The 12,768-nt window shown below is 44.4% G+C and overlaps 1 protein-coding gene across 1 annotated transcript in view; it reads left to right on the forward strand.

The window, feature by feature from the left end:
• Positions 1 to 9,105, forward strand: part of Plaat5 (phospholipase A and acyltransferase 5) — a 29,598-nt gene extending 20,493 nt beyond the window's left edge. Inside the window, 3 exon segments of the mRNA XM_046445474.1 lie at positions 5,147 to 5,255; positions 7,212 to 7,474; positions 9,013 to 9,105. Coding sequence (XP_046301430.1) covers positions 5,147 to 5,255; positions 7,212 to 7,474; positions 9,013 to 9,105 — 465 coding nt within the window.
• Positions 9,106 to 12,768: the final 3,663 nt, after the last annotated feature.

The raw sequence follows: 12,768 nt of genomic DNA on the forward strand, positions 1-12,768 counted from the left end.
GGATACAAAAAGATGGTAAATAGTAGCGATAGCAGGAGTGTCAGAATATTATAAGAAAAAAGGGACAGTTTATAGTGACATAAAATTAATTCATTGGAAAAATATAACAATTATGAAAACACATGCTCACCCAGCAACATAACCCTATAATGTATGAAGCAAAATGTGATAGAATTGAAAGAAGAAATAGGCAATTCATAAATAATAGTTTGGAAACTTCAATATCTTACTCCCGAAAATGGACAGAACAACTAAACAAGAAATCAATGAGACTATAGAAAATTTGAACAACAGTCCAGCTTGTCCTGACACTTCTTGACAACAGCAGAATATATCTTCATCTCAAGTGTACATGAATGTTTTTCAGGGTAGACCCTATTTTAAGACCTAAAGCAAGTGTCTATAAGTTTAAAGAGATTGAAATAATATGAAATATTTCATTTGATCACATGAAATAACATCATAACAGTTTGGGAAATCATAGTATTTAGAAATTAAAACAGTTCTAAATAACTCATGTGTCAGAAAAGAAGCAGAGACATTAGAAAATACTTTGAGCTGAATGCAAATGCAAACAAAGCATTTGAAGTTTTATGAGATGCAGCTAAAACAGTGTTTAGAAGAATATTTATAGCTGTAAACCCTCATTAGAAAAGAAGATCCCAAATCAGCAATCTAATCTCCTGCCTTCAGAAAATAGCAAAGAAACAAAGTAAACTAAACCCAAAGAAACCACAAAGAAGAAAATAATTATTGAAGCAAAAATCAATGAAATATAAAACAAGGAATAGAGAAAGATCAACAGAGCCAAAAACAGGTTCTTCAAAAAGATAAAATTGACAAACTTTTAGATACAGAGGGAGAGAGGGAGAGAGGGTGGGTGGAGGGAGGTAACTCAAATTTACAAAATCAGGAATGAAAGAAGGGGCTCACCACCAATCTTACATACATCAGAAAGGAATTGTACGGGGCTGGGGATGTAGCACTTGGTAGAGTGCTTGCCTAGCCTGCCTGAGGCCCTAGGTTCAATCTCTAGCACAGAGGGTGGAGCAATAGGCTTAGCTCAGATGACTTCACTGGAGAATTCTTCCATATGTATAAAGAGGAAAAGTTACCAATCCTTCAGAAACTCTCGATGAAAACAGACAAAGTAAATGCTTTCCTACTCATTCTATGAAGACAGTAATTATCCTGATACCAAAGAAGGACAAAGATACACAGAGAAAAGAAAACTGGACACTATTATCTCTTAAGAATATAGATGCAAACATCCTCAGAAAAATTGTAGCAAACTGAATTCAGCAACACATGAAAAGGTTGTGCACAGTGGCAATGTGAGAGTTATCCTAGGAATGCAAGTTTGGTGTGACACTCCAAAATCTATTAATGTAAAACACCATTAGTGGGGCAAAGGACCATAATCATAGGATCCTCTCAATGTCCCCGGTGTTATTGTTTGGATATGAGGTGTTCCCCCCAAATCACCTGTTTAATTCAGGAATATTCAGAAGTGGAATGGTTAGATTATGAGAGCTGTAATCTAATTAGTTCATCCTAGTTTGAATGGACTGACTGGGTGGTAACTGTAGACAGGTGGGGAGTGGCCTGAGGAGGTGGGTCACTGTGGAGGGGGGTGCCCTGGAAGTATTCATCTTCCCCTTGGCCTCTTCTCCTCACTCCCACTGGCCCTTGCTTCTTGACTCAGGTGAGCTGAGTGGCTTTCCTCCACTGGGCCCTTCCCCCAGGATGTTCTGCCTCACCTTGGACCCCGAGTCAGCTGTTAATGGGCTGAGACCTCTGAAACCATGTGCCACAAATAAACTTATCCTTCTCAAAGTCATTCTTGTCAGATGTTTTGGTTACCGCAATGCAAAATCTGACTAAAACACCCAGGAGAAGCATTTGACTAAATCTAGCTGCCATTCGTGATAAAAATTCTCTTAAAAAATTAAAAATCCTCTTAAAAAAAGATCTTTCTTAACCTGAAAAATAGGACCTATGAAAACACGCAACTAACATATTGACTGGCAAGTGAGTAGATGAGGAGCGAGGTGAGGATGTTCAGTCTCATCACTTCTAATCGATGCATGTATAAAAACACACTTACAAAGCAATTAAAATGAATAAATACTTTTGGTAACATTGCAGGATACAAGATTAATGCACAAAAACACCACTGGGTGTTTCTATATTTCAGCTATAAAACATCTGAAAAATAAATTAAGAAAATAACTATTCATAATGGCATAAAAATACTCAGAAATAAATTGAACACACATAAAATATGACCATAAACTATTGGTGAGGAAGAGTAAAAAACATGTAAATAAATGCAAGGACAGTCCATGTCTGGGTTGGAAAACCCCTTACCAAGTCCATACATAAATTAAATGCAAACTCTCCTGAAATACAAGTATTTTTTAAAAATATAGATCTACTAAGTTGCCGCAGTCCGGCTGGGCAAAATAACCAGGAGGTGACAAGCAACTTGAAGGTTGAGGCGGGAACTGCTTTATTGTGGGGGAAACTCAGCAGGAACTGAGCGGGAACTCAAGGTAGCGGGCACCCAAGGTAGCGGGAGCTGCTTTATTTTTATTGCAAAGCAGCAGAGGTATATATACTTAACTGATTACACACAGCTTGACTCTATTAGTATCATCCAGTTACAGTAATCAGCCAATAAGGAATCCCTATCATCTTAATGGCTCGGTAGCATTGCCTCACAAACCACTCCTCCTGGCAAACTGCCAGGCGCCATCTTGACTTGATTTGTGGTCCCCAACACTAAGTGATCCTAAAATTTGTATGGAAAAGCAAAGAACCTAGAATACTTAAAATAATATTGACAAAAACAAAGAACAAAATCAGTGAAGGAGAATGTGGTGCCTCCAAATAATGGAGCCCTGATATATCTGACATGATGTGGATGGGACAACACATTACTGTGGGTGAAAGAAGCCAGACACAAAAAGCCACCTGTTGTGTGACTGATCTCATTTATATGAAATGTCCAGAGAAGGCAAATCTACAGAGACAGAAAGTAGCTTAGTGGTTGCCTGGGGCTGGGGTTGGGGATGGTAGAGAAAAAGGGAAGTGACAGGTATGGGGACAGGTTGTGTCTGGGGGTGGGGTAGGAACTAGGAAGGACTGGAAATGGGCATGGGGCATCTTCAGGGTATAGTGGTCAGTTCTGAAACTGGATTGTGGTGATAGTTGCACAAACTATAAATTATAAAAGCTATCAAACTGTACACTTAAAATGCATACACCTTATGGAATGTAAATGATAGAAAAGCTTTTAAAGAAATAAGTACAAGAGCCACTTTTACTTCTGCAAATTCTTCCTCTGGCAAATGACTGTCCTCAGCCAGGAAAAATCAGGCTGGGAAGTGGGAGGAGAGAAACAGCCCTGAGGAAATTAGACTAAGTGAGAAACTCATTGCAGCCCTGGGTAAGGAGCAATGCAATTGGAAAGCAGATAGGCGGGTTGGGGTAGTTCATACCTCTGACCTGCTGCCCAGGCAGGCCTTGGTGAGCAGAGGCTTCCTCCCAGGACGACTCCTGGAAAAACAGCCATAGTTTGGGAGGCAGGAGGAGCCTGGGAATAAGAATTTAGGGGGAAATTTTATGCTTTTGAGCACAACTACTAGAATAACAAGGAGAAAAGAACTCTGATTATTACAAGAAATCCATTATCAGGGGAACCTGAGGCTTTGCTACATATATGTGTAATGTGAACGCATTTAGTCACTCTCAGATATTCATGCATCTTCATCTATGTTCACCTACACATTCACATACACACAAGCAGGCACATTTATGTTACACAAACATGCATTCTCACATTCACCAACATACCCACCTCACTGTGTACGTTAAAGATTGTACCATTAAAGATTGTACCATTTTCTTTTCTGGGAAATTCCTAGTGCCCTGGGATCTAACACAGATGGAGTGCTTGACAAGTACATTTTTTAAAAAATTTAGTTGTATATGGACACAATACCTTTATTTTATTTATTTTTTAGTTTTATGTGGTGCTGAGGATCGAACCCAGTGCCTCTCACATGCTAAGCAAGCGCTCTACCACTGAGCCACAACCACAGCCCCTTGACAAGTATTTTAACAATGTGGATGCTCATCATGGCCTCATTCTCTCTCTACTTCTCTCCCTGAAATGCACACACATGCACACACACAATGCCTGTTAGATGGACACTCTCTCCTTCAGGCCTCTTTGACAGATAGTCTACCAGTAGTTTGGATCCAATCAGGAGACAGAAACCACATAGTAGTTTAAACAGGAGGAATTTAAAGAATTATGAAACCATGATTAAAGAAACAAGGACACGCTCTAGTGTCTCCCAGGGCCGAGGGACAGTGCTCAAGGAAGGACACACTTGGAAGAGGCTCAGACCTTTTGTCGGGGAGATGTGGTTCAACTCCCTTGATAACAGATTCACTGATTTTGCCAGGCTGGAGCTGGTGTGCAGTCTGTGCAAGCAGGCCTGGAATGGTCCAGCCCCTGGTGGTGTGGGCATGCAGAGGAGGTGGCCCATCCAGGGGCCTTGCAGAGGAAATCAGGGTGCTGGCAGGGGAAGGAGGGCTTTGGACCCTGGTTTCCCTATTAAGTGGACTCCAGAAATGTGATGACCAAGTCAAGACTACAAGGTGGATAGGGCTGAGGGTTCTGGGATGAGACAGAGATCTACCTGTGGTCCTCATACCACACCACTGACCAGCAAGCATCCTGCCTTCCTTGGTCCCAAACTCTGGAGGGTCCCCCTCTTTCAGTGCCCCTGCAGTGCCTTCTCCTCCGAAAGTGCAACATGCTCATTCAAAGGAGAAGTGCTTCAAGTAGCCCAGCCACTCATCACAGGCATAGACTGTGCACTTGGAGCTGAGGCAGTGCGTGATCCCTGCACAGACGGCCCCGACGGCTTGATCATGCGGATGGTGGCAGGAGAGGGGCGTCCTGCAGTCCTCTGTGGAGCTTCCTCCAGTTTCATTTTCTTTCTGTTAAGAGATGAACTACAGGGAGGGGATCTATATGTGAACTGTAGCTCACTCATCCCCAAAAGGGGTCTTGGGAGTTCCTTGGGTCTGTGCAGTTTATCCTTCTTTTTTTATTCCTCCCCAATTACAGGTCAAACCAAGACCCAGACCTGGAGACCTGATTGAGATTTTTCGAATTGGCTATGAGCACTGGGCCATCTATGTAGAAGATGACTATGTGGTCCATCTGGCTCCTCCGAGTAAGAGAGGAGACAAGACTGAAATACTGACATTGAAGTTATCAGTATAAATAGAAGTACAGTCAATTACCATGTCCCTCAGCTGCTGCCGTTCTCTGGCAATAAAACACCCTTGAACATTCCTGGACTTTCATTAACTGTGAAGTAGAGCCTGGTCTCCACTGAGTGTCCAGCCTGAGAGTGACACAAATGCAGAGTGTCCCCTGAGTTCCCTGGCCCTCTAGAGCACTTTTACAGAGAAAAACATGAGCCTCCATTCTGTACTGACAGCAGTTCAGCGTCCTTCTTCATATTTCTGCAGATACCCCTGAGGGGGTGGTGGTGGATGCTTACATGTCACTTCCTTCCCATTATCTCCAAATGCTGCTTCCTGCTCCTGAGCTCTCCTGTGACACCTTCATCCTCATTCTTGCTGCTTTACCCTAAATGTAGACCCAGGGCTCATCTGTTCTCAAAGCAGCATTAACTCCAGCCTCATGTTGAACTTGGGTGAATGGAAGTTTAGTGGAGATTTTAGGGGACCAGGTGGTGACTGTGGAGAGGGACTGGAACAGAAGGGGAAACAATTAAAACTGAATATAGCACAGGGTGGCCTCAGGAGATGGTGCCTGGGGGGCAGGGTTGGAGGTGGGGGAAGAAGTCACTGGTCACTACTCTCTGAGGACATTTGACTTTAGTATCCCATTGACTGTTCAGAATCAAATTACCAAAGAATAACATGCCACAGGCCTGTGGTCGCAGCCTGTTGTCAACACTTATCCCCATGTGTGTCCTTTTGCTTTGGCCCAGTCTCTCACCTTGCTGGGACCTTACCACTGAGCAGAGCCCCTTTCCTGCCACTTCTCTTCTCAGCCCCACCCACTTCCTGTCTGCATTTCCTGTCTAGAGCCTAATTGAAGAATGTAAAAACTCCTCTCCACCTCCCCTTTCCACAGGCAGTCCATGAGCTCCCCTCTTGCATAAGCAAAGAAATGGTCAACACTATGCACCCGCCTCAGATCTTTCTGTAAAAATGAATTCTGCCATCTCTGTTCCCGAATGTTCAGTTGTCTACTGCCTGCTCTTATTAAGTTTGCTCTTCTCTGAGGAGAAGAACGAGGAACAGTTCATGCTCTTGGACACCTTACAAAGAGGTGGTGGTGGGGAAACATGGATTTGCCTATCAAAGTAGTTGCAGTGAAAAAACAATCTCCCCCCCCCCCCCAGTTTTATTTGTATATGCCACATTAATGATAGATACTTATGGGGTACAGTGTGGTGTCTTGATACACAAGGTGTAGTTATGTATTGGGGGTAATTAGCATATCCAATGCCTCAAACATTTATCATTTGTTTTTGGTAAGAGCATTCAAAATCCTCTCTTCTAGCTGGTTTTAAATGACCATGCACTGGCTTCAGTAGGTTCTTCAACCTCTCTGAGTCTCTGTCTCCTCCGAGGATTAACATAAGGCAGCAGCTTTCAAATCTCTCTCCTTTTTTCAAAGACATGCAGCCCATTTGCAAAAAACCCCTTCATAAAAATCCCTGTATTTGAGCAGAGATGAAGCCCTGGGGGATGTAGGTGGGCACTGGTGGAAGTGGACATTCAGAGCTGTGACAGCTTGTCCTCACCTGACGGGGGCATGTAATTGTGAATATGACCACCCTTTACCCAGAGCTGACACTTATCCAGAGGGTAGAGGTGAGTGAACTCTGGTTAGGAAACAAGACTCAAGTCCTCAGGCTTGGTCAGGTCAGTACTGGCCAGTCCAGGGCCACAGCCTAAGGAGCTTCTGGAGTGGATATTAAAAGATTCCTGTGGGAGTGGAGTGTGCAGGCCAAAGGCTTCTCTAGAAAGTTGGTCCTTGGAGGTTCATTTAATCCAAGACCCTCCTGAAGCCTTGGGCTGAGCCAGCACCCTGCCCCACCCCTTAGCAGCTTTCCCACTTTTTTTCTTCTTTTCCTTTTGGTTTCCAGGTGAGGAATTTGAGGTTGGTAGCATAACTTCTGTCTTCAGCAACCGTGCAGTCGTAAAGTATAGCCGCCTGCAGGATGTGCTGCACGGGTGTTCCTGGAAGATCAACAACAAGCTGGACGGGACCTACCTGCCCCTGCCGGTGGACAAGATCATCCAGCGCACGAAGAACATGATCAACAAGATCGTACAGTACAGCCTGATCGAAGGGAACTGTGAGCACTTCGTCAACGACCTCAGATACGGCGTGCACAGGAGCCAGCAGGTGTGGTCCCACTTAGTCTGATGGTGGCTTCCCATGGAGCTTTCTTGGGCTCTGTCAACTCATCAGGGATCAGTATGGCCCATCACTGGCTTCCTCATGCTATTTGTGTGAGCTGGGCTTTCTGTTTTTACAGGACCTTGTGGTTCAGGAAGTATGTGCACCTCTGCTCCCCCATGGAGGTGGAGAAAAAGCACTGGTGTTGATGGGAACACCACCTGAGTGGAGTCCCAGCTCAGCCCTTAGCCAGGGTGGTGGTCTCTGTCTAGTTGCTCGGTTTCTGAGACTTGAGGCGGATGCTTAATTGTTAAAGTTGCAGACTGCTGGTCTCATCTTGGATCTGTTGTTATCACATGTTTTTTAAGTTACTTGCCAACATTTAAAAATCTAGACATTTTACATAAAGAGGTCTGGATTCCAGCTTTTCTTGAACAACCAATTGATCAGGCCATTGGGCCAGTGTTCTTGCATAGTGAGCCTCTGCAGGACCTGGTTGTGGCTCTGAGGGGTGTGTGGGAGTTGGTGTTCCCTGCTCCTCTCCATTACCTACCTGCCTGCCTCTTGTTGCATTTGGCTGTGTGACACTCGCACCCCCTGCCGTACAGGGCATTGATGAATTAATCAGTCTTGTGGTACATAGAGTACACGTGCGGGAGACTTGAAAGCCCAAGTATCTGTAAGAATCTGGATGGTTCTTGTTAGTAGCTGACCCTTGACAAAACCTCATGAGATGAACCGACGAATGTGTATTGTTTCCTTTTAACTGGATGCCAAAAATCAAGGGTTAAAGGTGGATCATAATTTTTCCATTTTTTCTTCTTCTGTTTCTTCTGTTCTCTGAACTGACTGGGCTCAAATCCTATGGTTGGTCTCTCTGCTGTCCTCATGCCCCTCAGTGAGCACTGCCAGGCCTCCAACCTGCTCCGGCTCCTCTTTGTGCTTTCTGGTTGCCCTCTTCTGGACTCTGCCTCCTCTGCTCGCCTGTGCTTCACTCTGTGTGCACCAGTGCCCAGGGTCTTGGTGGGCTCTGATATGAGGGATTTCCCATCCCATGAGCATTTGTATGTGAAGAAAAGCCCCTGAGGATGCAGGGCATGATTGAAGCCCCCTGAGGAATTCTGGGCCCGGGAGTCAGGGGGTCCCAGCCGAGGGCTAACCTTGGATATTCATTTACTTTGCAATTCTGTCCAAGTGAATTACCCTCCTTGGCTCTCAGGTTCCCCATTTGAGGGCCCAGTGGCCTCTAAGCCCCACTTGGAGCCAGCCCCTGTGCTGCAGGAAGATGAGGACCAAGACCCCTGAATGCTTCCCAAGGGAAAGAAAGCCTGTCTGCCTTGGGTGCCCATCTCCAGCAGTCCTGGCCTCTCTTGGTCTCTCGCAGCTCTAGAGTTTTTGGAAATATATGATAGCACAAGCTGGTTCCTTCTCTGGGAAAAGACTCCGGGCAGGCTGGTTCCTGAAGGGGAATGGTGGGGCAGAGGCAGTAGAGGGTGCCAGGCTAGATGGGTGCTGACTGCCCTGTGGCCTGGTGTGCTTTGCAGGTGGAGCACGCCCTGATGAATGGAGCAAAGGCTGTGGGCGCCGTCATCTCAGCGGTTGTTGATAGCATCAGGCCCAAACCTTTAACTGCCTGAAGGTGCTGGATACTCCAGTGGAGGAAGAACTACCGACACCAGTAAAGAGAGTATGCTTCTTTCCCTTCCCTTGCCTCCCTCCCTCAATGGCCCTGATAAGAAAATTGTGAGCTTCTGGAAGAATCTACAATGTATCCAATTCCCCCTCCAGAAATACATCCAATATATGTGACCACGGACTCTCAAAATGGGGAGAACCCATATCTACTGCGTGTCTGTTATGCGCCAGGCACTGTGTGAGGCATTTCACATACCATTTAATCTGACCCTCTGGGGAGAAAGAAGCCGTGCTTGTTTCTTAGGCTGATCACCCAAGAAAACTAGAGATGGGTTCCCCTGTGGCTTGGAATGGCATGTGGAAGAGAGAGCAGTAAGGTGGAACCCGGAAAGAGTTCAGGTAAGCTCTGTTAGGATTGCCTGGTGGCCTTTCTCAGGGAGACCCGTGAGGTTTTTTTTGTCTCTTTTCTTAGCCATCCTGAATGCTGGACTCTGGGCATGTGTCTTTGTTGGTCTTCCCTCTTCCCTTCCCAAGCAGCCTGTCTCTTTGCCTGCAGGGTAGTCCTGGGTGCTTGTAGACAGAGCAAGCCCTCATTTCTGCAAACTACAACTAGGATGACATTTAATGACTAGTTCCTGTCCCCATCTTCTCCACCCCCGGGGAAAGCAGTGAACTCCCAATCACCCCTTCCTTCCATTTCTTTACTCACTATCTGATCTATATTGAGACTACCATTTTAAAAAACATTATTTATTTATTTTAATTAGGTATATATGACAGCAGAATGCATTGATTCATTGTACCCAATTGCAGCACAACTTTTCATTTCTCTGGTTGTACAGGATGTAGTGTCGTATCATATGCGCAGTCATACATGTACCTAGAGATAATGATGTCCATTTCATTCCACCATCCTTCCTGCCCCACCCCCCTCCCCTTTGCCTCCATTTTTCCCATGTCCCCCCCACCCCCTTATGGATCAGCATCCACTTATCAGAGAGAACATTTGGCCTTTGGTTTTTTGGGATTGGCTTAATTTGCTTAGCATGATATTCTTCAACTCCATCCATTTACCTGCAAATGCCATAATTTTGTTCTCTTTTGTTGCTGAGTAATATTCCATTGTGTATATATATCACAGTGTCTTTATCCATTCATCTGTTGAAGGGCATCTATGTTGGTTCCACAGTTTAGCTATTGTGAATTGAGCAGCTGTAGACGTTGATGTGGCTGCATTACTATAACATCCTGTTTTTAAGTCCTTTGGATATAGACCAAGGAATGGGATAGCTGGGTCAAATGGTGGTTTTACTCCAGGTTTTCTAAGGAATCTCCGTACTGCTTTACAAAGTGGTTGCACCAATTTGCAGTTCCACCAGCAATGTATAAGTATACCTTTCCCCCACATCCTCACCAGTACTTATTGTTTGTATTTTTGATAACTGCCTTCTGATGGCATGAGATGAAATCTTGGTTTTGATTTGCATTTCTCTAATTACTAGAGATGTTATGGAACCCAAGTACCAGGAATTTATAATATTTAATGAAGTCTATTCCTTAAACTAGCTCTGTCATGTTTTAGCGAACCCTTTAATCTCAAGAAGGTTTTTAATTTATGGACCATCTTAATCTCTAATCAAATAAACTGGATGTTGTTTGATTAACAACATCTCCCCACCAAAAAGTATTCAGTGACTTCTAAATAATGAACTCATCCATCTTTTTCTTATGTCTGGAGCAGAAATACATCTCTGGGTTCTGTATGGTTTGAGCCCTGTGGAGCAGAAAACTCTGGAGTATTAGGAGCTAGGTTTATTCATTCATTAAAAGAACATTTTTGAGCTTATGCCAAGTAGCAAGCCCTGGGTATCCACGCCTTTGCCTGAGTCTCTGAACCCTCAGCATTCTTGTGACCACAGCCCATTTCCACCCTCATGTTGTTCCTATAGAAACCTCTTTTACTTCAGCAGAGTAACTAATGACTGCACAAATTCTAAGAAGGCTGTTTGAGCCAATTGAAATTCTGTTCTCAAAGTTTCTATTTCCAGTGCCTTTGAAACCAACTTTCACCTGGCAGCACCTTTAATGGAAACCAACTGATTTTTTTTCTTTGCTTGAGTCTGATGGTCTTTTATGTGTGCATTTTATAAAAAATATTTTTGCTGACTTAGATTATTCTGTTTGCCAGGAGAGATGTAAAAAAAGTTTTTATGTTTGTTTTTAAAAAGATGGCTTAAAGTTTAAAGCCAAAGCATTGCTGAGTTTATATAGCAGTGTGGGGAGTGCTTTGTAAATGAGTAGTTTCCAGCATTTCTAGTTCTAAGAAGAGCTTTTGGAAAAAAAATCCTGGAGACCACAGGTTTCTAGTCTTTTGGTCTTGATGAACAGTGTATTCCCTGTCTTTTGCTGAACCCATGAGCAGTGGTCAGGTGGATCCTGAGTCAGAAAGAGAAGAACAATGTGGCCTTGACTGTTTTTCCCAGAGCAGTAATTCACACTTTTCTTTAGCAGCAGGATCTTCTCTTCAGGCATAACATTTCTGCCCAGTGTAAAGGAGGGATTAAAACAGGGCCTGTCACTTTGAGTAGGCAAGCTAGAGGGGCCTCTGCTAGACTGGAAGATTTTTTTTTTTGGCACTGGGGATTGAACTCAGAGGCACTCGACCAGTGAGCCACATCCCCAGCCCTATTTTGTATTTTATTTAGAGACAGGGTCTCACTGATTAATTTATGGACCATCTTAATCTCTAATCAAATAGTGCCTCGCTGTTGCTGAGGCTGGTTTTGGACCCGCAATCCTCCTGCCTCAGCTTCTGGAGCTGCTGGGATTACAGGTGTTCACCACTGCGCTGGGCTACACTGGAGGCTCTTATTGACAGTTTCTGCTCTCAGATTATAACTAGCAATGACATCTGAGTGTTCATGCTGTTCCAGGTGCTGTCTTACATGTTTTAGAAACATCCCTACGAGTCCCTTCACTCACTCCATGGCTCTGTGGACTTTTTTCATTATTTCCTTATAGACTTGGTGCCCCCCCTCCCCCAAACATGCTACCCCACTGAACCAACTTGATCTGTGACTTACCCAGGTAAACATTTAGAGTGGTCATGTCCCCTTGGTGAAATAAAGAAATTGAAACAAAGAGCCTATTTATAACAAACGCAGAGAAGAAGGTAGGTAGGGGCCAGAGATGTATCACTATAGGGACAATTTGGCCAGGGGCAAAGGGCTGTGCCATCCATGCATCTCAGTAGCAGGACAGAGTCAAGTTCAGATAATCCTAAATCAGGTCTTGGCTATTTGGTGAGTAATAGTGGATATTAGTGAGTAGGATACATTTTGAAAACTGATTTATGGCACCTTTGGGATGGGGGGGTCTCTGCAGGGTGAAGATACTGCTCTGTTTTGGATAAATGTCTTAAAAGGCTTGGTTGCCAAGTTTCTGGTGCTACTGGGAGGTGGTGTCATCTTTATATGGTGGGACCTCACGGAAGGATGTTAGGTCATGGGGGGGGGCATGGTCTTAAAGTGCTAATGGGATCCTGCCCCCTTTCTGTCTCTTTCTTTGCCTCTTGGCTGCCATAAAGTAAGCAGTGCTCCCACCATGATGCTCTTTTGCCTTGCCACAGACCCAAAAGCAGGGGAGCCAACTGACCATGGACTTGA

Source organism: Marmota monax, unplaced genomic scaffold (genome assembly GCF_021218885.2).
Source record: "Marmota monax isolate L192 unplaced genomic scaffold, Marmota_monax_Labrador192_F-V1.1 WCK01_AAM20220418_F8-fsc00038, whole genome shotgun sequence".
NCBI classification, from domain to species: Eukaryota; Metazoa; Chordata; class Mammalia; order Rodentia; family Sciuridae; genus Marmota; species Marmota monax.